Genomic DNA, 26,026 nt, shown 5'->3' on the forward strand with positions numbered 1-26,026 from the left:
TCTCTAGCTCTTCCCTGCTGGTGTAGTGGTTAAGAATCCACCTTGCAGTCCAAGGGACATTGGTTCGATCCTTGGTCCAGGAAAATCCCACCTACCCTGAAGCAACTAAGCCCAAGTGCCACAATTACTGAGCTTACCAGCTGTAACTAGTGAAACCCGCACGCCCTAGATCCTGTGTTCCACAAGAGAAATCACCACGATGAGAAGCCCACGCTCATTGCAACTATAGAAAGCCTGCACAGCAACAAAGACCCATCACAGCCAATAAATAATCTGGAAAAAAAATTGCTGTCTCTCAAACCACTTAGGGAAAGGTGAAGATGATGTCTTCAGTACAGTTGTGCTGTTGACTGACTCTTGTGAAATGCAGGTACTGGTATCAAGGATGCATGTGAGAATGCAAATGAACAACAGCATTTCTAAATTAGCATTTGAAATAGGCTTTGCGTTACTTTTAGTAGGCATGTGAAAATATTACAAATTTCATAAAAGTATATTGCAGTACTTTCCTGATAGCACAGTTAGTAAAGAATCCGCCTGCAATGCAAGAGACTGAGGTTCGATTCCTGGGTTGGGAAGATCCACCTAGAGAAGGGATAGGCTACCCACTCCAGTATCCTTGGGCTTCCTTTGTGACTCAGCTGGTAAAGAATCTGCCTGCAATGTGGGAGACCTGGGTTCGATTCCTGGGTTGGGAAGATCCCCTGCAGAAGGGAAAGGCTACCCACGCTAGTATTCTGGCCTGGAGAATTCCATGGACTGTATAGTCCATAGGGTTACAAAGAGTTGGACACAACCGAGTGACTTTCAGTTTGTTCCCTGGCAGTCCAGTCGTTAAGAATCCATGTGCCAATGCAGGGGAACCGGGTCTGATCCCTGATCTGAGAAGATTTCACCTGCTGTGGGGCAACTAAGCCCACGCACCACAACTAGTGAAGGCTGAGTGCCCTAGAGCTTGTGCTCTACAATAAGAGAAACCAGATGGATGAAAAGCCCAGCACCATAACTAGGGAGTAGCCCCTGCTTGCCACAATTAAATAAAACCCGTGTGTAGCAACGAAGACTTAGTGCAGTGAAAAACAAAAGTATATTGCATATTAGTACACTAAGTTAACTGAGATTTACTGTGTAAGCATCACTGAGTAAATATTCTAGCTGTAAAATAATTAGTTCTTTTTTCTGAAAATCATCTTTACAGGATAGGAAAAAATATGCCAAACAGGATGTATCAAAATGAATATTTATTAACATTTCAAGCTTTATGTACATAACCTTTAAAAGGAAATGTGCAAATGTGAGTAATCACAAAAATCCACTTATATACCCTCTCTCCCAAAGTAAGTACAAATGAGCATTCAAAATCAGTAGTGCCCCACCATCAGAACACAGTTTGTCAGAATGAACACAGGTAAGTAAATGTTTTAAAACTCTTTCAAATAGTCTCCTTTAAAGGAGCAACTCCAAAGAGTACTAAGAGGCCAAAAATACCCAGAACACTGTGTTTTCCAGGTTACCCTAACTTTTTAGTAGCGGTATACAAATATATTTCCATCTTTTTGTCCAGCCAACAAATGAGAATCTGTACCTGACCATTTAACAAAAGACCAATTCTGGCCAGAGACAGGAGGAAGGAGGGCAGTGCAGTGACCCAAGAGTAAGTCCCAAACGGCAATGGTTCCAGAAGTCAATATTGCTGCTGCGAAATGGTCTTTCACGTCACCTTCCAGGAACCTAGCAGCAAGCAAAGGAGAGACAATTCAAATCACATATCAAAAACAAACAAAAAGACATTAAAACAAAAATGGGCCCAAACCATGATCTCTAAAGCAACAAGAACAAAGACACGTGGGAACACGCATGCTTCTGTGTGAAGTCCTAGGGCTGCTGGCCACGGTCGCTAGCGGCCCTGCCTGTCTCTCTGATGCACCTCTGCATTTCCTCACGACAGCTCACAGTGGCCTGCTTCCCACCCGCCAAACCAGCCGAGCCTGGCCTCGCTGTGGTGTCTTTGCTTTTGCTTGTCCCTCTCCTTGACAGGTCTCCCCGCAGGGCATAGCCTGGCTGGGTTTTGGTCATTGTTCAGGCTTGTTGCCTGCATAAAGTCACACCTAATCAGCAATCTGAGCGTGCACACACATATACACTCTGCTCCTTGACTATCGCAGCACCTTCTTTTTACCTTCACAGCAATGTGAGACTATTTGCCTCCGTATCTCTGAGAATATTAATTTGAGATTCTCGTTTCCATATTTGGGGGCTGTCTGTCCCACAGAAAATGTAAACAAATCTGGCTGTCTTTTTAAAGACGGGGCTCTGCAGTCAGCTACTGGGGTTTGAAAGAGTGCCAAATTTTAACCACTAGACCATCAGGGATGGTACTGAGGTTTGAATTCTAACAAATTAAAGAGATGTGTGACCCTGGCAAGTTATTTAATTTCATCAGTAAAATAGCGATAGATGATACGAGTATCTACTTCATAGGACTGCTTTGAAGTTTAATAAAACAGTTGATATAAAAAGCTTAGTGCAGTACCTAACACATAAGAAATGCTTTGTTGTTCAGTTGCTCAGCTGTGTCTGACTCTTTGCGACCTGCAGTCCCGCCAGGTTTCCCTGTCCTTCACCATCTCCCAGAGCTTGCTCAAACTCACGTTCATTGAGTCAGTGATGCCATCCAACCATCCTGTCCTCTTTTGTCCCCTTCTCCTCCTGCCCTCAGTCTCTCCCAGCATCAGGGTCTTTTAAATGAGTCAGCTCTTTGCCTCAGGTGGCCAAAATATTGGAGCTTCAGCTCCAGCATCAATGAATATTCAGGACTGATTTTCTTTAGGATCGACTGGCTTATCTCCTTGCTGTCCAAGGGACTCTCAAGAGTCTTCTCCACACCACAGTTTGAAAGCATCAATTCTTTGGCACTCAGCCTTCTTTATGGTCCAACTCTCACATCCATACATGACTACTGGAAAAACCACAGCTTTGACTAGATGGACCTTTGTTGGCAAAGTAACGTCTCTGCTTTTTAATATGCTGTCTAGGTTTATCATAGCTTTTCTCCCAAGGAGTAAGCGCCTTTTAATTTTATGGCTGCAGTCATTGTCCACAGTGATTTAAGAAATCCTTAATAAAAATTAATTATTCCTCACTGCCACATCACCAGTGCCTTACAGAGCGCCTGGTACACAGTCAAGTTTAAGTGAATATTCTGAGTGAACTGAATGATATATTTTATCTCTGGCTCGCACCCAACTCTTTTTTTTGCATTCAACTTTGTGTAGCTGTCTCTTAGCTCATCTTTTGAAAATCCATAATGTTTTCCTTGACAGTCTCTCCCCAACCCTTCACTGCCAATTAAAGTGCCCTTCCATCCCAAACAGTGCAAGCCTTCTGGCATTATGCACACCAAACAGCAAAAAAATTTGTTTCCTTTTTCTTTTTTGAACCGAGAAGGATTTACTGTAAGAGCCAAGCAAACAAGGAGAATAGGTGACTTATGCTCAAACACCTGAGCTCATTATTTTCTAACTTCCATGAGATTAGAAACAGTAGTGCTTCCTACAGGACTGGTACCAAATAGGCTTTCAAGATTTGCCAAACAAATAGGTTTGAAAAGGGACAAAAGAAATGCTTGACCTAGTAGTTCCATGTGTCTTCAATTTCTGGGCCTATGACTATGCTTCTCTCTTTATATTCAAGAAAACAAGTTTTACGTAAGCACATATTATAAATGAGAGTTCTGAGGTTCTTGTTGCACTAAGAACACTTGCAGAAATGCCACAGCTGGCTACATGCACAAGGAGAGGGACTTCTAGAACATGTACCACCTAGCAAGCTTTGCACAAGATCCAAAGAAAGAGAAATACACATATAACCATCAAGGATGCTTACCCCTGTGAGTTACTAAAGCCAAACTTTGTAATCCTGATTTACTAGGTCTATTTTCAAACATTAATAAAAGGAGTATTTAGAAATGATACCTTCGATGGTGCTCACTTCACCTAAGAATATGAGCACTACTTCAGAGCTTTATATAGCTCAGAAAACTGTTGGGATGCCCATAACTGTGGCATTGGTAAATAGATCTTCTCATCAGTCAACAGGTAAAATATTTATCAAAAGATAAATATCAACTGCCTACATGATGGAGGTACAGTCAATATTTCAAAGTACATATATCTTCTTTTAAAAAAAAATTATTTATTTTGTTTTTGGCTGTGCTGGGTCTTTCTGTTGCTACACGCAGGCTTTCTGCAGTTGCGGCAGCAGGGGCTTCTCTTAGTTGTGGTATGTGAGTTCCTTATTGTAGGGCCTCTCCTGTTGCAGAGCACAGGCTCTAGGAAACAGGCTCAGCAGCTGCAGCACAGGCTTTACTGCTCCATGGCACGCGGAACTGTCCCAGATTGAACTTGCGTCTTCTGTATGGGCAGGGGGATTCCTATCCACTGTACCACCAGGGAAGTCTAACAGATCTTCTTAAGTGCATTTAAAACTTCCTTAACTTTTATGGAAAGAACATAAACGATAAGTTTCTTGTAGAGAATGTTAATTACTCTGATGTGTTTCGGTGTGGGGAAAAACAAGGCTTGACTATACATAAAATACCTATCTAGGGCCATACTGGTGGGCAATCATTGGATGGCAGGAATCTGAACTTTGACTCAGATCTAGTAAACTTCACACTTCAACCTACTTCTTAGTATTCTTTACCATGATCTGTAGTATTTCATGTTTCCATTCACATCAGTCACAGAAAAATATTTGGTTTCTATATATGCACAGATGTTTCTCACAATGTCACACTCACTGGACGGCAATCACACACTTGCCTTCCAGCTTGCCCGTGAGGAAGGCAGTAGAGCATCACACCCATACTCAGGGTTGTCTTCGGGTTAATCACAATCAGCTGAAACACAGGGCTTCCCAATAACTCGTTCTCTTTGGCGCAAGGGTGACTCAGAACAACAAACAGGAGCCCCTGACGTAGGAGAAAAATTAATGACCAAATAAATCATCAAGAATATGTAGGGGGAAAATAAAGCATTGGCAGAGACAAAACTATAGAATCACAGGAATGGCCAACAGACTCTTAAGTCTCGAGGATTTAATCCCTGGATCACTCTTTTTCAGGCCTGAGGGGACCACTGAGCTGGACTTTGGGCTTCTCCACCACAGGGCTCCCCACAACTTTACAGCCAGTCTTTGCAGGTGTGAATCTAGCTGACTTACCAGCTTCCTCAACTTTAGAGCCTACTAACATTCATGCCATCTACCTGGGGGAATGCTGGTATTAAGGAAAGAGGGCATAGAAATACCTGGAGGGAGTCTTCAAACTAGAAATGTTCACCTGTAAGTTGGTTTTTGAAAATTTGGAGCACATTTTCCCATAAAAACAATCTTTTCAGTAGTGACAGGATTTTCAGGCCAGTTTGCAAAAGCCTATTTACTTATAGACTAAAAATGACCCAAAAAAGGCACCATCACCTATGGTTATTTCTGCGGGAAAATGGGTTACAGACCTCCCATGACTTTAAAATTACATGTTCTAATAATAACATCATTATGTATGAAAATCTATGTCACACACATGTATATTGTTGAAAGTAATTATTTCAGGGGTAAAATGGGAAAGTAATTATTTGGGGGGTAAAATGGGAAAAATTAATTACTAGGTCATCTTAGGATTAATAACATTCATTTCTAATTCATACATTTCTGTAATGACTGAATCCTTATAAGGATAATTAATTACCATTATAATTCATTGGTTGTTAAAAAAACAACTGAAAGTCAAAAAATGTTAAATGCTATACATTTAACTAGGGGTTGGCAAACTCTGACCTACAGGTCAAATCTGGCTCAATGCTTATCTTCGTATGGTTCATGAGCTAAGAATGGTTTCTGCATTTTGAAATAGTTAGAAAAAAGAGGAAGACCGTTTTGTGTCATATGAAAATTATATATGAAACTCAAGTTTCAGAAAGCTTTATTGTCCAAAAAGTTTTATTGGCACATAGTCACATGATTTGTTTATATGTTACCTCTGGCTGACCTGGGGCTGTAGTGGTAGAGGAGTTATGACAGAGACCACATGGCCTGCAAAACTGAAAATATTACTAACTGGCCCTTCACAGAAAAAGTTTGCCGATTCCTATACTGAACTATTCGAAGAAGGCAATGGCACCCCACTCCAGTACTCTTGCCTGGAAAATCCCATAGGCGGAGGAGCCTGGTGGGCTGCAGTCCATGGGGTCGCTAAGAGTTGGACATGACTGAGCGACTTCACTTTCACTTTTCACTTTCATGCATTGGAGAAGGAAATGACAACCCATTCCAGTGTTCTTGCTTGGAGAATCCCAGGGATGGGGGAGCCTGGTGGGCTGCTGTCTATGGGGTCACACAGAGTCGGACACGACTGAAGTGACTTAGCAGCATACTCAACTATTAACTATTATTTCTGGAGGTTGGCTTCATGGTGACATTTTACTTCCTATATCATACATTTCTGCATTAAATGTTTTAATATCAAACAGGTATCAATGTAATAACAAAAATGTAAAATTATTTAAATACTTAGTAGGTGTATTCCAGAGATGAACTTAACCCTCTTATTTTAGAGTAAAGAAAGTTAGCCCAAGATGATGTGATAGGTTACCTAAGATCACACAACAGTTGAGTTCATTTCCACAGAAGTTGCTAGGCTAGAGGGAGATGCACCCTTTGTGTTCAGAGCCTGCGGGTGCTGATGAGCGCAGGGCTGCCACTGCGCCGGGCAAGTCAGTCTCCGCCCAGCGCTGAGCCGGCTGCTTCTGCCTCTGCTTGTGGCCCAGCAGTCCCTGTTACTCAGGCAGTTACCTCTGACTCCTGGACAAGTACCTTCAGCCTGTTCAGATGTTAAAACTGGACTGTAAGCCAAGTCTACTGACACAGCACCTAAGAAGCTGTGTTTGTTTCTATACAGTAATGCTAAAGCCTGAGAGAAAACCATGTCGAGGACCCTGTAATCACCCTTCTAAGGGGATTCATTCACATCATAAATCATTTATGGCAATGTGGTTGGGAGCCAAATCTGAAAATCAGCATATTGTTTCTAGGTACAGTCTAGAAATCAAGGTTTGCCCTTAAGTCATACAGTCAGAAATTTTACCCAGTCATATTGTACGATCACTTACATGCACTCATAAATTTCAAGAAAGAACAAGGACTGCTATCCAATTTTGAAAAAAAACAGGCACCAGAGAGGGCCCAGAAATTATGACTTACTAAGTTACCACTCTCATTCAGTGAGACCAATACTAACATACAGACTAGACACAAAGTGGTCCCAGCAGATCAAGACTTACCATTTCAGAGTAAGCTTTGTGACAGACTGAAGCTTGGTAGGAATCATCGATGTGCATCTTTTTCAGGAGCTGACCAGTTTTTAAGTTCCTTGGACACCAAAAATAAATAAGCTCATATCATTCTTCTGACAAACTGGTTTTCACATAATATTCTCTTATGTATCACAGCATCCTTCAGGAGGTGACCAAGAGAAAAACTAAGGGACAGAGGACCTTAGTTCTGATTAGCCACTGATTTAGCTAAAAACAGAACTACATTTTAACTTTGCCAATAGGGTAATTTGATAGCTTAGCTTTAGACTGAACCTGCTATGCCATTAGGGATAAATCTTTTCAAATTCCAGGAGAAAAGTTTTCCAGGATCTCATTTCACTTGTACTGAAATTTGGCACAGGGCATAGCTCTATCATTATGATCTTATTACGCTTCTTGTTATATGTCTAAATTTTCCATGTAAGTCAACGGTCAGGAAACCAAATCTGGTTAGGAGAGAAACTACATCTAGAATAGACTTATAATTATGTCTCTATAATATGTTAATACTAGAGCTAGACTAAGATAACACAGAGAGAAGGGAAGACTGAGATGGAATAAAAAATGGAAAAAGGAAGACAGAAGATGGTGAATATAAAGAAAAAAAAGTTTGTTGGAACCACTCCTTAGTTCTACTGAGGATGTGTGACACTGATTTCTCCACTTATGAGAAACCCTCGGTGTTTTGGCTGTGCCCCATGGCATGTGAGATCCTAGTTCCTCAGTGAGTGATAGAACCCACACCCCCTGCAATGGAAGCCCAGAGTCTTAACCACTGGACCACCAGGGAAGCGCTGAGGCGTTGCAACAGAACTTAAGCCAACTGTGGGGCTGAACATACCCCCTTAAACTTAGAACTTAAACTGATACTTAGAAGCTCTAAGAATAGTCCCTTCCCAGCCTCGAATTCTACTGTGATCCCTTATTGACAAAATGCCAAAAGGCTATTATTAGAAAAAGAGGGAAACTGAAGGATGGAATGAAAAAAGGGAAAGAGTAGGGAACAGCTGGTAAAGAATTTTTGTAATGAAACATTAGGGAAATGGAAGGTGGAGAATGCAAACATGGACCCCACTGAAGGTTTTATTTGGTGGGGGGGTGGGGGGTGGGAGAATGAGTATTTATAAAGTGATAGTATAAAATATAATCTGGAGATTGAGTATTGAGACTAATCACTAGATTACATTAATAGTTTAGGAGCCAAACAATGAAGGGCCAGACTACAGAAACAGCAGACAGAAAAGGCAATGTTTACAAAGAACGTTGTCTGAAATAAGACCTATGTGCAGAAGCCCCGAGGCAAGTGCCAAACGTGGAAACCTGGTAGGTTAGGTCAGGGTCAAACTCCAGAGGCTCCCTGGTCAGGAGAGACAAAGTTTCTCTCGGGGCCACACTTGCCTAGTTTATTCCTAGAGGGTTAGGGTTGAACAATCCAGAACGGGCGCGTAGGAATGACACTCATAACTTTCTCTCACCAAGACCCATTCTGGCCTCAAGGGAGTAATTATCGGAGAGTCTTCTGAGGAAAAAAGCCAATCTCTTCTCCTACCACAGATTAACCTTGCAAGTGAAAAGACCTGATGTGGCTCTCCCCTGTGGTCAGGAAAGAGGTGCCTGGGGACTTCCACTGTCATTCCCCTATCTCAAATTTGTTCATGTGAATCATCTAATCTAACAAGTTTTACACATCCAGTAATTTTGGATTGTACTGTAGACACAATGACACATCATATAAACTCTGCATTCTGCTCCTCTGAAGAATACTGATTTTGTTTTTAACTCTAGTCAACAGTTAAATTGGCAAAACTCAAATTCTAAATGCTGAAAACCCAGTTCAGTTCCTTTGCTTTATCTTTTCTTTGCTTCTGCATTAAAAACAGTATTAAAAATCAAGCCTTTTCTACCAAAGCAGTTTCTAAGCAGCCCTTCTGCATATTATTGAATAATGCATGCATGCAGTTTAAAGGTCAGCCAGATAGTTAACTAGAGTTCAGGGCTCCTTCCAGAGAAGACAATGGCACCCCACTCCAGTACTCTTGCCTGGAAAATCCGATGGACGGAGGAGCCTGGTGGGCTGTAGTCCATGGGGTCGCTAAGAGTCGGACACAACTGAGCGACTTCAGTTTCACTTTTCACTTTCATGCATTGGAGCAGGAAATGGCAACCCATTCCAGTGTTCTTGCCTGGAGAATCCCAGGGAAGGCGGAGCCTGGTGCGCTGCCGACAATGGGGTTGCACAGAATCGGACACTGAAACGACTTAGCAGCAGCAGCAGCAGCAGCAGCAGCAGCAGCAGCAGGAGGGCTCCTTCTCTGGCTGTCTATTTTTCGGGATTTTTCTTTCTTGCTTTCTAGCTGCTGCAATCACCTTGATTCCTATCCTTTGGTCCTTTAAGGCAGTAGGACAGAAGTTTTTCTCTAACCAAGTGTGCAGAGTGGGGCCTCACCTTCGAACAGGAAACTTGCCCAGTGACATTTCCTTCCTCTACATATTGAATTTCCTCCAGTATATATTTTTTTCTCCCTCTTTAGTGCTTTCAGAGATTTGTTCTCTTTGCACAGAATTCATAGGTATTTGAAGCAGAAGAGTTAATCTCAGAAAGCTACTCAGCCGTTAACCAGAAAGAGTACATTTTTGACAACAATAAAATTTCACTTATTTTAAAGTAGTCTGCTTGGACTATTTGAATTAATATGATGTTCTCATTAAGATAAGTATATAGCATCTGACAGTAAACAAACAATAACACAATCATATTTACAGAGTTTCTTATTTAATCTTAATAACCCTTTGAAATTAAGAGATATATCCTTATATTACAGATGAGAAAAATAGGGCTCTCAAGGGGAAGCTTACCAAATAACAATGTTGTTCATTATAGTGGTACCAAGCAGAGCTTCCTGCATCCCTTGAACCTCAGCAAAAGTTAGTATGGTCTCTTCAGGGGGCATCAAAAGCTGTTTTTCTTTGCTTCTGTATTAAAAACAGTATTAAAAATCAAGCCTTTTCTACCAAAGCAGTTTCTAAGCAGCCCTTCTGCATATTACTGAACAATACATAATAGACACTAACCTAATGACAGAAAAAAAAAAAAATTCACCCAGAAAACATGTGTATTCTAAACATTCTACAATGAACATATACTTTCACATTATCTATCTAGATATATAGTAAGCACCTCATATTCATCATCTCCAAAGTTAAACTTACCAGCTCTCTCTTTAAACCGGTTTCTTTCAGCACTGCTATCTCAACTGACTGTTCCACCACTACCCAGATGAGCAACCCAGAAACTTGGACTGTATTCTTATCTCTTTCCTCTCTATTTACTCAATCACCAGGTCCTAATGACTTTATTATCTCATCTCTCTCAAATCCACTGCTTCTCCCCACCTCCACTAACATTTTCCTAATATAACCAAACAATTATTTATTTTGTACCTGTTTTATTGCAACGCAGTTCATGCAGTCACAAAGAGTTGGACATGACTTAGCAAATGAACAATTTACTGCAACAGGTCATGGATAAATAAGACTAATGAGGTTCGTACCCTCTGTTATTAGGAAAGACAGATAAATCCAATAAAGTGTAATGAGTATATGACAGACATAGAAGATGCTGAGTTCTGTTTTTAGCATGTTGAATTTGAGGTAACCATGAGATATCTAATAAACAGGCATGTAGGTCCAGAGGTTGGAAAGAGCTCAGAGTTAGAATCCTGCAAGCAGCCAGGATTCAGATGGTACTTGAAGCAATGGAAACCAAGTATGTGGAACCAGTTAAGTGTATAGGATCTTGAGGTATCTCTAACACTTAAAGGACACACAGAGGTCAAAGGAGACTGAAGGAAGAACAGACTACGCTTGCTGAGCCCCTCTGCTCCCTGCCCTCTTCCCTGCCATGTCTGGCTCCACCTCCCTACATTGCTTCTGTATAACAGCCCAGGACAGAGGCAGAACCTGCTGAACTACACATACAGCGGAGAAAACAAGATGCTACTGATTCAACTTTCTCTGAAGCCCTGTGATGAAATCATTTTTGATCTAATAGTAAAATCAACCAACGCTTTTCTTCAACCAATGCTTACCCTCCATCTTCGGCAAATGTCATAATTTCGACTTGCTGATCACAAAGGGTCCCACTGCTACTGACAAGCCTCCTCTTTGCCAGGCCAAGCACAGCTTTTATATTTCCAGAACTCAGGAGCACTTGCTTTTCACTTTTACCATCAGGAGAACAAAGTAGTGCCCTAAACCACATATAAGGGAAAATGCAGAGCAGTCAGGAGCAAGCCTTTAATATGAGAAGACTAGGCTCAAACTTTCAAAGGAAATTTCAGTCAGGGATGTCACTCTATTGATAGCTTTTTTCAAAATGAGTCTCTCTTTGGACCTAAATTTAGAGTCTTTCAAGACCCAAGCCTAGGTTATAATTTGCACTCAAAACTCAAAACAAGCTGACAAACATCCAGATAAAGAAAAAAACCCATGCCTTGAGATTTCTTACCTGATTTCTCTGATTTCCAAATTTCCCAAAGCCACACACACAAGATTGCAAACATCAGGCACTGCAACTATCTGTAATACTGGAACCTAAATAAAACAAAGCAGCCCAAAATTATATTTGGTTATTTCATTTAAATTAATCTAAATTTTCCAAAATTTGCCACATTTCTTTCTAGTGTCACCGTATTTAGTTTCAAACACTTGAAACGTTCTGCAAACATCCTCTTTTTGCAAGATGTAAACTCAAATAAGCTACGTGCATGATCGTGTTTACTGTGGCGTTTATTTAACATAATAAATGCTTCTAGCAATGGGAGAATAATTAAATGCTGGTATGTGGACGAATGGAACAATATGAAACCATTTAAGACAAGTTTATGCACTGAACAAATATTTATGAGCAGCACTCTGCCAAACACACTGCTACTGGCTGTGGATATACTGGAGTACAAGAAAGAAATTTGCTAAGACAGTCGATCTTAAGCATCCTCACCAAGGGAAAAAAAGGAAACCGTGAGGTGATATGCTGATTAACTTGATTATGGAAACCCTTTCACAGTGTGTATGTACATCAAATCATCACACTATGCACTTTAAATATATGACATTTGTCAATTACACCTCAATAAAGCTGAAAAAATGAAATTCAAAATAGACAAGTAGGAAGAATATGTAGAAACAAGCAAACATATTTATATGCTAAGAAAAGACAGGCTTAAAAATTTTAAGCATATTCAGACTGCAACCATGTAAAATATATACAAAGGTAGACAAGGATAGAAGAAACTACAGCTAGGAAAAAAGCAGAAATAACGTTTTGGTGAGAGCTCTCAGTAAGTTTAGAAGTCAGAATAGACATGAAATTTCAAGCTTCTCCAGCAGGTACAGTGTAAAAATCCACCTCTGGAAAAACACATGATAAAGTATGGAATTGACTTTACAATCTACGTGCTGGGCACATGGGTGCTCCCTATATCACTTTCCCATATATTTGGAAATTTTCATAATTAAATACTGGGGAAAAAAAACATCATTTTTCTGCTCTGTCTTGCATAGTCACAGATCCCATATTTTTGGTAAGCTGCCCATCTGTATTACCATGCAACTGATTGCAAAGATCTCTTTCAGCTATAAGATTCTGATTTACCTCTGTAAAGTGCCAGGAATAAATTTTTTCCCACTGCCAAGCATCCAGAGGTTTCCAAAGAGAAACGACGTATTCACAAGCAGTTACAATACACGGCTCTTTGAAACCAGCTATTTCCCACCACGTGGCACTCACATCCACAGAACAAGAACCTGAAGGATTCTGACAGAATGGCAACAACAATGACGTTAAAGGGATTCTTGGGGGCAGAATAAACATGAACAGTGATGGATTACAAGGATTAGCTGAAATACCAAATGAATGTGATTAAACTTTCATGCAGGTCAAAGAGACTTGTAGGTCTTATGTAATCACAAAAATTGCCATACACACTCACAGTGATTGACTTTAAAACCTGTAGCTCCAGACTGGAACAGTCAGATTTAACCATCAAAACAGACCATAGGCCATAAGAACTAATTGAAACATTAGTTCCTTAAGAACCTTTGGAAATGAAACATTCTAATGAAATACCCGTAGGTTGAAGAGGGAATAAAACTGAAACAACATACTATTTCTAAATGAAGATGCAGAATGTGGTGGCCAAAGCAGTACTTAAAAAAACTCCTATAATTATAAAGGTATTGATATTTATAAAAAATTAATACAGATAAAATAAAGTAAGCAAGCAGCTCGAGAAGTTAGTAAAAGAATAATGAAATTCATGTCAATGTATGGCAAAACCAATACAGTATTGTAAAGTAAAATAAAGTAAAAAAAAAAAAGAATAATGAAATAGGCACAATGAAAAACAGAAGGACTTACTAACAATAAAAACAGAAAAAAAATAATGAAAGAGGAAACCAAAAACTCAATTAACAATCAACACAACAAAAAACTAGGTTTGGGGGAAGACTTACAGAATGGACAAACCTCTTAAGTCTGATGTAGGGAAAAAAATGCTTTCAGAGGGCTTCCCTGGTGGTCCACTGGTTAAGAATACGTCTTGCAATGCAAGGGACACCAGTTTGATCCCTGGTCCAGGAAGATCCCACATGCTGCAGGTCAACTAAGCCCCTGTACCCTAGAGCCCAGGCTCCACGATAAGAGAAGTCACTACAATGTGAGCCCATGCCCCACCTAGAGAGCAGCCCCCCGCTCAGTGCAACTATAGAAAAGCCTGTGCATAGCAACAAAGACCCAGCGCAGTCAAAAATAAAGCAAGTATGCAAGCTGATATATGGAAAAACCAATACAGTACTGTAAAGTAAAATTAAAAAAATAAATAAATAAAGCAAGTAAATAAATAAAAAAAAAAACACCACTTTTAGAAATGGAGAGTGAGGAGAGGCTTAACTATACATACACAGACCAAAAACTATAACAACAAGTAACTTTTTACCTACAAATTTGAAAATATGAATGAAATGGCTGATTCCTTTCAGAAACTGTTATTAAAATTGATTTAAGAATAGTTTCGAAACAACATAAGTGTATCTTTTACAGAAAAGGAATCTGGGACCCAGAGGCTAAACAGCTTGTGCCAGGTCACATAATAGCCAGTGATCCGGAGAAACAGTGATTCGGAATACGTGGATTTAAATCTCTTTTTTTCAACACCAGTTGTTCTCAATTAGGGGTGGTGATTTTGCAACCCTCCCCGGGGGGGACAGTTAGCAATATCTGGAGACACTGCTGTCATCACCGCTGGGGTGGGAGGGGTGTGATTGGTAGAGACCACGGCTGTTGCTAAATACCATACAATGCACAGGCCAGTCCCTAACAATAGAGAATAATCCAGCCCCAAATGCTAACAGCAATAAGACTGAAGACCCTTGCTGTGTACCATCCTATTTCAAGCATAAAAAGTTAACCAGGACATGGGTCCAATTCACTTGACAGGATTTACCAGAATATTATTTATATTTCTCAGAACCATATACATCACACAGCCTATGAAAATTAACCATTCACTATGTTATAATCGAGAACTGTTACCCATTTTCTTATAAAGTAAGTGATTCTTCTAGAAGTACTATATTATTTGGGTAGGAGAGTCATGAATGACCCCTCTCTGTCAAAATGCCTGATTTAAACTTAGATACAAAGTCGAGCTCCCTAGCTTAAGTTTTTCTTGGCAATAGCTTGACATAAAAACTTCTTTAGAAGATCTCAGAATATATAAAACAGGTAAATATTGTGAAAAAGAATTTAAATGTTTTTCTGAATCTATTTTATCAAGGATCAAAATCTTCTGAATTTTCCAAGCAGTTCACTGCATTTTTCGCATGTAAGACACAAGAGATAAGTCTTCTGACCTTTAACTTTGAAACCAGCTGTAGGGTGCCCGGGTTTAAGCTATCCCAAGCAGGAACCTCTATTTCAGTCTGTGGAAACAAAAGTCACATCATTAATGTATATATTATACATGGTATCTGTCTGTATCACTCATTCTTCAAACTATTTCCTATGTTTTATTTTCTATAACAGCAGCAAAGCTCCAAATGCAACTGCTTCATGAATAACAAAGAGAACAGCATCCCTTAAAAATACACATATTTTAATTAATCCTAATTTCCCCAGAATGAACTTAATATTTACAGCGAAGTCATATCAAAGAAACATGGTAAAACATTTTAAAACACTGAGAAACTGCATCCACGTTCACTAAGACACTTCATTCCTTCAGAGAAAATTTCATGAAGGATGCAGTCTGTACCTGCTCAGCAGAATGTCTCTGTGATCCCTGGAGTTGACTTGCTTCGAAGGTGAAAGACTCGGTGGGCAGAGTTGTTGCTTGGGGACCAGAGTCAGGGTCGCAGGAAGGCTGTCCTGCTCTTCCTGCCACATGCTGGCTGCTATCTAATCTTGGGGGGCTGCTCCAGCTGTTGCACTGTTTACGACTGCTAGGCAGGCTGACTGTGGCTTTTAAGTGAGAAAGACGGAGTGGCGAGCATGTCTGTCCACCCGCCTCTGCAGACACCTTTTCCTTGTGGGCTTGGGAGCCAAAAGCTGGAGTAGCGCCTAATATGGGGAAAGCAGGTGAGCACAGGTCTGCGGTCAGTCTGTCATTATCATCAGAGGCAACAGAATTCAAAGGAGTGAAAAGTAAAATGGACGAAGAAAGGTCCTTTCCCCGAGGCTGGCTTCTTTGGCTTGGCATTCTAGAATGTGTCTTTCCTGGTAGAGTAGTTAGTTCCTCTTCCATGCCCTCCTTTTCTATATTGCTTTGTTTAGGGCTTGGTTCCTCCACAACAATGTAACTTTCCCCTTTAAGATGCCCTTCTCCATGTACTTTTGATCCAAAAGGCTCCATCTGCTTTTCTGAGCAGGACTTCAGTTTTTCAAGCTTAAGAAACCCAAAGTCTTCGTCAGGTAATTGAAAGTCTGTGATTTTGAGAAAAGATGACAGATGCTTTGAACTTAGCATTTTGTTCTTATGAGATGGAGTGCTGAAAGCATCATCATCCGAAGAGAAATAAGCGTAATTACTGTAAGAAAGGGAGTCCTCTTTTTGACAAAGACCTTCCTTCCCTAAAACAGAAAGCAACAACAAAAACAGATACTCACCAATTCCCAACAAAGAGTGAGTTTCTAAACTCCAACATCATGCAGTGTTTTCCCACCCAGGACTCTAAAACTTCTGTGGACAGTTCAACAACCAGACATATAGGTTAGTGCATACTGAGCAGCTCTCCCTCTGTAGGACCAAAACCAGACAGCGCTGCCTGGGACCAGTCTGGTGCCAGCTCTGCCACTGGTTCGCTATGTTATCCTGGGCAAGTCAAACTCACTTCATTTCCCCTTGTCCCTTCTGAGGGAGCTGGGTTAAGAATCTCTAAAAGTCCTTTCTGATCCACAACTATCATTCCAACAGGCTATCAGAGTAGAGTCTACAAAATGCTGGCTCTTCACATGGAAGAAAACATAGTTTCCTTTTCAAAGATTAATTTATTAGACTTTCTAGCAACAGGAGCTCTGTATCATTCAAAATGTAGCTGCATCCAATACCTTATAAACGGATAAGAGAGCTGTGCTACATGTATACAGTGGAATTATTACTCAGCCAAGAATATGAATGAAGTACTGATACATGCTACAATGTAGATGAATCTCGAAAACCAGCTAAGTAAGCAAAAGCAGCCAGACACGAAAGGTCACATACTGTATACTTCCATTAATACAAAATACCCAAAATAAGTAAATCCACCGAGACAGAATACAGATTAGTATTTGCCAAGGGCTGTCAAGAGAAAAAATGGGGAGAAACTGCTTAACGGGTACAGGGTTTCCCTTTGGGATGATGAAAATGTTTTGGAACTACACAGGGATCATGGTGATAAACCACTGTGAACGTAACTAAATGCCAGCCACTGAATTGTTCACTTAACTTAAAATGGTGAACTACGTTACATGAAGGTCACCTCAAGAAAAAAAAAAATTTCTATGTACCTGTAGGTTACTGAAATCACAGTAGATTATTTCAAAGTATACAAAACAACATTTCAAGCTTATTATTAGATTGTCCTGCTTTCCAATTCCTTTCTTGTTGGCATAAAAGATGATGATTTAAAAAGTTATGATTATTATTTTTTCAAAAAACTTTTTATTGGAGTACAGTTTATTTACAAGGTTGCATTAGTTTCTGCTGTTCAGCAAAGTGAATCAGTTATACATACATATGTATTCACTCTTTTTTAAGATTCTGTTTACGGGTCATTACAGAATAGTTTCCCCGTGCTATAATTAGGCTCTTATTAGTTATCTATTTTATGTACAGTAGTGAATATATGCCAATCCCAACCTCCTGAAACTATTTTTTTTTTTAAAGAAACTATCTGATTCTTTAACCATGGAAAGGAAGAATAATCCAGACAGAGAGAACTGTAAGTTTATATAAGCATAAAGACCCTAAGGCAGCAACCTGATAGATGAGTTAAAATAAAAGCTAGAAGGCCAGTGTGGCTGGAGCATCATGAGAAAGAGACCCTCTGAGAGAAAACAAAAATTCTTGGCTTTTGTCATACACCAGTTTCCAAGGTGTCAATATTTCCATCATGGCCAACTTCAAGCTACCAACATGGTATCAATAAATGCAAAGTTGGAAAGCCATGCACAGAGTCATCTCAGAAGCAGATGTCAGTGGCTTCAGCACATCACTGAGAGTGGTATGAAATGAAACTGGAAAGGACCACTATCATCAGGTGGTATAAATGATTATTTTAAAAAAATATTTTAAATTTATTTGGCTGCACTGGGTCTTAGTTGCAGCATGTGAACTCTTTTAAGTTTACCTGTAGGATCTAGTTCCCTGACCAGGAAATATGGAGTCTTAGCTAATGGACCACCAGTGGAGTCCCCATGATTATTATTTTTATTTAAATTAATAAATTGTGGCTCATAAGTCAAAGCCTGTCCAATGGTACAGAGCTGCTGGCTGCCTGTTTCTGTAAATAAAGTTTTAGTGAGACACAGTCACATTTACACATTATGTATGCTTACTTCCACATTACACTTGAATAGCTATGACTGAGCACAGAGACTGTATTTTCTATTTGGCCCTTTATAGAAAGTTTGCTGAGCTCTCACACAGAACTGGAGTGAATTATCTAAATTCTGTGCTCAGTTTATCAGATACATCTCCCGAGTAAATGAATAAAGAAGTTTAAATTATAACTTGCCCCTTGATATCCTCCAAAATCTTGTGTCCCATGAACCTCAGAGACACTATTAGACAGTTTACCTCCCAAAGTGGCTTAGACCTGTTGCATTTTATTACACAATCATTCCTAAGGTAGTCTGTCAGTGAATTCTTACTCTGACATTGATTTAATTTCAAATATACTTCCCTGTATTAGTTATTTCTCCCCATGGATAAAAGACTGTATTGTAGTTGAATAAACACTAATTTTAGGTAAACATCCAACACATTCTCCCTCTCAGTGTCAACTTTTTCAACCATATCTGTGAACTCTGACACCATGCAGCCAGATTTGAACCTTGACCCTGTGGCTTTAAAGACACTTTGATCACCTGGCCTTCAGTTCCTCAACTGTAAAGTGAGGATAAAAATAGATTCTGGGAACTTCTCTAGTGGTCTGGTGGCTAAGACTATGCACTCCCAATGCAGGGTGCCTGGTTTTGACCCCTGGTCAAGGAACTAGATCCCACATGCTGCAACTAAAAAAGAGTCCATGTGCTGCCAAATATATATATAAGTAATAAAAAAAAAAAGATTCTGCCTCATGTACAGCTGGTGTGATGATTCAGTGAGTGTCTACATAACATTTAGAAAGTGACGAGCTTCTAGTGTTAGCTACCACCATCATCAGCCACCACCATCAACCACACCTCGATTTACCTTTAACTCTCTTCTTACTGTGAATAACTGCCTTTTCATTCTGATCTCTGTGCAAGGCAATTTCTTCCTTGGACTTCTTAACACCTGATGTGCCAGAAGTTGGCAAAAGTAGTTCATGGTGATCTAACGGAGAGGTGCACGCTGACTTTCTTTTTCCTCTGCATTTTTTACCTGATGGCTTGGTAACTGTCTTCCTGGAAAAGTCATCTTCTGTGGAGTCAGTGGAAAAGCTGACTTCAGTTAATGAGAGAAGTTTCTGAGGACTTCCTGAACTTGGTTGGTCTGCGTGTGTGTCAGACACCTTAATTTCACTTTGCTTAGTTTTTTCGTTCGAAACATTAAATTTTTTAGCAGATTTTGTACTCATATTTTTAAAGCCTTTTTTCCTGACACCTAAATGACTCTGAATTACAGCCTCCAGTGCTACTTTCCTCTGGCAGCTTGACATGCGCCGTGTTGTCCTAACATAATATTCTGCAGGAAAGAGAAGGCCTTCAAGCATTGTGCAAGAATGTATTTGATCTTCTGTAGAAACAGGAGAAATTACTCCCAGGCTAAGATTCTTAGACTGACTTAGAACTTCTTTTTCTAGAAGACTTTCATTTCTACCACCGAGAGCATCATTGGAAGATTTAAGAGACATCTCTGTGTGATTTTGTTCTTTTAAGTTTTGGTTTTCATTTTCCACTAAGTTATCACAAGTGAGTTCATTTATAAAACATGAGTTATCTGCCCCTAAGTTAGGACTTCTAGCTGCCTGGCCACTTATACTTCCAGCTTTGTTTACCTCTGGGTTATCTGTAGAGACAGTCATTTTTTTCTTCTGTACCTGTAAGTTTACAGGTGAAGCAGAGCTAATGTTTCTTAAGCTGTGAGTAGTAAGTTCACAGTTACTTTGAGGGCGCTTGTGTTCGAGGAGCTGACCGCTACTGCTGTCTGATGGTGTAGGCAGAGGAAGAGTAGTCGCCCTGGGGAAATCATTTCCTCTAAGGAGGGCATCAACATCTCTCTGTGGTTTGGTGCTTGGTAGAATTAATACACTCCCTACATTAGTTTCTGTAACTGGTGCTGGAGAATTTGGAATGGCACACTTAGGACTTGAAAGGAGGTAAGTTCTTAGTTCAGTTACAGGTATTTTGGGATTTTCTCTATTGATTTTTTCCTGTTCCTTTAGTCTTTTTCCAGAGAGTATGAGTGAATCAGTATCAGAGAGAGGTTCTCTCTCCTGTGAAATATATGTTCTCTCCTCTTTCTTTCTTCTCCCCAGCAGCTTTCTCTGCCTTTTCTTAGCATCAGGGCGATTGACCCTGAAAGGAAAATGTTTCTGATTATCATCTGATCCTTGTATGCATGATCGTTCCACTGAGACATGTCCAGAGCTAAACAACAGAGGCTCAATGTCAAGTGAGCTGGGTGTCTTTTCTCCAGTTTCTTCATCAACATGGGTACTGATTTGCAACGTGTCATGAGGAGATACTGTATTTTTAGGTTCTGAAGAAGAAAAATTATATAGTTAATATTTTTAAAATAATACAAAAACTACCCCATATTTATTTTTAAATATTACATACAAATATTACCAAACATTTATTTAAAAGAGAGTCAATGGTATATCATTTAGGCAGATCAAAGTAAGTTTTTAATAATCTTACAAACCATAGTAATATTAAGTAAATGTAACAAAAATGGAATTGTGCTGGAAAAATTATTTTCAAACTAAACAATTATCTATTCTTGGGACTTCTTTGGTGGTCCAGTGGCTAAGAGTCCATGCTCCCAATGTAGGGGGCCCAGGTTTCATCCCTGGTCAGCAAACTAGATCCCACTGCTGCCACTAAAGATCCCACATGCGGCAACTAAGACCCGGTGCAGCCACATAAATTATAAATATTAAAAAAGATTATTCTTTATTGCAATCATCTTTTCTTAGTTTTTTCTTCTTTAAAACTTTACTGAACTACAACTGACAGATAAAAATTGCACATAGTTAAAGTGATGTTTTGAAACATGTATATATTGTGAAATGCTGGCACAATCAAGCTAACTAGCATATCCATCACTTCACATAGCTATGATCTTTTTGTGTGTGACGAGAAGACTTAAAGTCGGCTCTCTCAGCAAATTTCAAGTATATAATATAGTATTATTAACTACTGTCACCATGCCGTACATTAGCTCTCTAGGACTTATTCATTCTGCATAACTGTAACTCTTGACCCTTTGACCAACATATCCTCATTTCCCCCATATCTCACCGATTTTTTACTTCATGTCCCTTTTTGGGCTCAAGTAATTTTCATACCACTTTTCTATTTCATTAGCTTCTGATCTTATGATTATTAATCAGCTGACTTTTAACATGAGAAATGACCATTGTTTTTTATTAAAGTATTTCCACCCAGACTTTCATCTTTGTGCACATATAAACACTTAACTAAAAAAAACCCATCTTTCCATATTTAAGCAATAAATATAATTTCTAAAAGTTAAAATAGAGAAAAAGAGCAACTGAATAAGCAATCCAAATAAAGTATAGTTTCTTGCTCACAGAATGAGAGAAAATATTTACAAATCATGTATCTGATAAGGGTCCAATAGCTAGAATATATGAAGAACACTTAAAACTCATCAATAAAAGGACAAATAACCTAACAAAAATAGATATTTCTCCAAAGAAGATATACAAGCACACAAAAAGATGTTCAATATCATTAGTCACTAGGAAATGCAAATCAAAACCACAATTAGATACCACTTCTATCTATCAGAAAGGTTATAATTCACAAGTATTAACAAGGATGTGGAGAGATTGAAACTCTTGTGCGTTGTGGTAGGAAAGAAAAATGGTACAGTCACTGTAGAAAACAGTTTGGTAGTTCCTCAAAATTAAACACAGAATTATCATATAACCCAGAAATTTCACTCCTAGGTACATATAGAGAGAACTGAAAATATATGTCCCCCAAACAACTTGTACATGAATCTTCACAGCAGCATAAAAGCCAAAATTTATAATAGCCAAAAAGTAGAAACAACCCAAGTGTCCATTAACTGATGAATAGATATACAAACTATATCATATCATATTATATTATGGCTCATAGCTTCACTGAGTTACACAAGCCCCTTCACCACGACAAGGCTGTGATCCATGAACGGGAATGAAACATTCAACTGCAAAAAGGAATGAAGTACTAATGCACACTTAGATGAACATATAGATGGATGAATAAAGGTTGAAAACATTATGCCAAGTGAAAGAAGAGAGTCACAAAAGGCCACGTATTGTATGGTTCCATCTATATGAAATGTCCAGAATAGGAAAATCCACAGAAACCAAAAGCAGATTAGTAGTTGTCCAGGGGTTAAGGGTAGGATGGGTACAGGGTTTCTTTTTCAGGTGGTAAAAATGTTCTGAAATTAAGACAGTGATGATGGTTATATAATCTTGATGATGATTATACAAAGAAGCAATGAACTGTAGACTCTAAAGAGTCTACTGCTATTCCTTATCTTCTGTGACAAAAAGAACCACAGCTAGGAGATTTCCCTGGTGGTCCAGTGGTTAAGAATCTGCCTTCTAAGGCAGAGGATGGGGGTTCGCTCCTTGGTCGGGGAGCTAAGATTCCCCCACGACAGGGGACAACTAAGTCCATGTGGCCCAACGAAAATCCAGTGTGCCACAACTAAGACACAGCAAAATAAATAAATATATTTAAAAAGAGAATCACAGGCAAATTTACATGGGAAATGAGTAATAAAGAAAGCATAAGAGAATGGGCTAGCCTTACCTGTGTGGGTTAGCTGTGTTGAAACTTCCTGCTGGAGTGAGGAATCTTGTTCTTCCGCTGTTCTCCTAAGAGAATTTTTAAACTTCTCAGCTCTTCGGGCACGCTAGAGAAAACAAAAGCAACTCAAAAAACAACTTTATGAAAAAGAAATAAATTTTTGTTAACAGCTTAAATAAAGAGCTGTCTTTATATACTTTGTGGCATTAACAGCAATTTGAGAGAACGTGATTTACTTACTTGAAGGCGGGCCAATGTCTTGGTGTATTCCCTTTTCAGGAATGCTAATTTTTCTTTCAACTGGAAGAGGAAAAACAGCAAACAAAACTGAGCAGGTGGAAAGAAGGCATTAGAGAGAAGGGATGCAGGGCCTACTGGATACCAGCGAGCAGTGGTCAGCAGGTCCCTCAGCTGGAGGTGGGGAGGAAGCGGTACTGCCTCACTCTACTTCCAGTTCTCACAAAACATCAAGTTCTCTAACGCATCCCTGCAAAACTTGTTCCTATCACCTGGAGCAACTCTCCCCAACTTACTTTGCTAATTCCTACTGATTCCTCAAGCCTCGGCTTAGATTTTTATTTCCCTGAGGGAAACGTCTAGGGAAGTTTCTAAACTTCTAAGTCCTTCTCCAAATCCAAGTTAGGATTCCACCTCTCCTCTGTGTTTGCTTTATCACGGTACTTACTATACACACTGTCTGTTCACTTCTCTGTTTCCTCCTACCTCACTGTGAGATCCTTGAAGGTAGCAGGGGCTATCATCCTCAGACAGTCATTCTACTTATGAGTCAGTTATTGACCCAGGTATCTCCTGCACCAGAAACAATAACTGCTGCCCACTATGTCGGTTATAGTTCCAGGTGCTATATCTGCAGAGGGGTCAAGGCCACTGCTCGTGGGCAGCTTACACACAGTGAAGGATACAGATAGTAAGTAAGAAAACAAACAGATACAATGATTTCATGTGTTAATCAATACCTAGACAAACAGAGGGATGGGAGGGTGTCTGGGATACAGGAGAATGGAATACTTAGAGACAGTGGCTAGGGAAGCATTTCTGAGGAAAACCATATGAGCTCCAACCTGATGGAGGAAAGAGCTAGCTTTGGAAAGATCAGAGGGAAGGCAATTTGTCCAAGATCACACAATTTAAAACCAGCACAACTCAAACCATGCAGTCTGGCTCTAGGGTCTGTGCTTGTAACCTCTTCTCACAGCTTCGTACTTATCACCACCCTTATCAACATCTGGGAATTACCTTGTTGATTTGTAAATGAACTTTTCCACCACCACTGCAAGGCAAGCTGGGATGAGAGGACTGATGAGTTACGGTGAATGAAGAGTTTTAGCACCATGGTTGGAAGACCCAGTGCAAGATACATTCAAGTTAACAACATCTGTCAGTTCCCTGGTGGCTCAGTGGCAAACACTTTGCCATCCCGATGCAGCAGGGTGGGTTCCATCCCCGGTCAGGTAACTAGATCCCATATGCCCCAAGGAAGATAGAAGATCCCGTGTGCCACAACTAAGAAGGGGGCAGCCAAATAACTAAATATTTTTTAAAACCACAACAACGTCTGCTGGCACAAGCACGAGGTGGCATGTATAGGGACAGTCAGAAACAAAACCTGCAAACAAAAGGCTCTAAGCAGAGAAACATGTAAAGAAAAGATGTCACTTCCATTTGTAGGATACTATACAGAATTTTGGAGAAGGAAATGGCAACCCACTCCAGTGTTCTTGCCTGGAGAATCCCAGGGACGGGGGAGCCTGGTAGGCTGCAGTCTATGGGGTCGCACAGTCGGACACAACTGAAGCGACTTAGCAGCACCAGCATACAGAATTTAAGAAATAATTTTTTAAAAGGTAAGTAAACATGACGTGGGTTCCATCCCTCGGTTGGGAAGATCTCCTGGAGGAGGGCATGGCAACTTACTCCAGCATTACTGCCAGAAAATTTCCATGGACAGAGGAGACTGGAGGGCTACAGTCCAGGAGGTCACAAAGAGTCGGACACGACAGAAGCGACTGAGCAGAAGCAGGAGCAAACAAAGACTAAAGTGGATTTTAAACACGGAGAAGGAAAACGGAAGTTGCAGAACCATCTAGATCATACCATTTATGAACATTCACCTTCCCCCAAAATACACAATTTCTCTTCGGTGATTAGAGAATACAAACACGCCCCTCCACACCTCCACCACCCGCCCAACATGCACACACAGACACACAAAAATATCTTAAGTCCAGATGGAAGAGAGATTTACTTAACGGGGCGGGGTGGGAGAAGCCAAAACTGAGAGTGTGCAGGGTGGGGTGGGGAAGATGTCAAAGGGGACCTTAGCTTTATCTACAGTTTTACATTTTGTACTTTTGCGTTTCTGCTGTAGCGAAAAATTGTTCTTTAAACGCCACCAAGGGAGCACGGCGCTCTCCCACACTTTCACTTCCTGTGCCCCCTCAGTCCAGAGACAAGCGTAGGTTAGAGGTCACTGCCACCCTTGGACAGTCGAAGGAAGCAAAGACAAGCCTAAAATCCTGGGATAGGGGGTCAAAATCTGAGTCAACCCTTCCCGCATCCCCGGCACCTTTTCCTTCTCTTCACAGCTGAGAGTTTTCCCAGGAGGCTCTTCCATCTGACCGGCGGCCAACAAAAAGAGCATTCGTCGCTGGCCCCAGGCCTGCGGACAAAAACAGCCCGGCTGGCCCTGGGCCCCAAGCCACCCCGGGGAAGGTTCGTAGAACCCGGGAGCAACACAACACAGGGCCAGATAGCCCACGCTGGACGGGCGCGCCAACAAACCTGGCCAATCACAGCCGCCGCTCGGCCTGCGCACGCGCAGTCGGAGACGGCAGAGCAATGGAGTGAGGCCGCCTAGCGGAGAACCGAACTATGGATGACAGCCCCGGCCGCC

The 26,026-nt window shown here is 40.4% G+C and overlaps 1 protein-coding gene across 1 annotated transcript; it reads right to left on the reverse strand.

Annotated features, from left to right (window-relative positions):
* Positions 1,225-25,976, reverse strand: PALB2 (partner and localizer of BRCA2). Its single transcript, XM_005697606.3, has 13 exons — positions 25,700-25,976; positions 23,353-23,412; positions 23,116-23,218; positions 19,325-20,815; positions 15,683-16,497; positions 15,282-15,350; positions 13,024-13,185; positions 11,878-11,963; positions 11,459-11,620; positions 10,227-10,343; positions 7,338-7,425; positions 4,824-4,972; positions 1,225-1,731 (listed from the first exon to the last, which is right to left on the reverse strand). Exons 1-13 carry the CDS (start codon positions 25,772-25,774, stop codon positions 1,524-1,526), a joined length of 3,585 nt encoding a protein of 1,194 aa, XP_005697663.2. The 5' UTR covers positions 25,775-25,976; the 3' UTR covers positions 1,225-1,523.

This window comes from Capra hircus, chromosome 25 (genome assembly GCF_001704415.2).
Source record: "Capra hircus breed San Clemente chromosome 25, ASM170441v1, whole genome shotgun sequence".
In the NCBI taxonomy this organism is placed as follows: Eukaryota; Metazoa; Chordata; class Mammalia; order Artiodactyla; family Bovidae; genus Capra; species Capra hircus.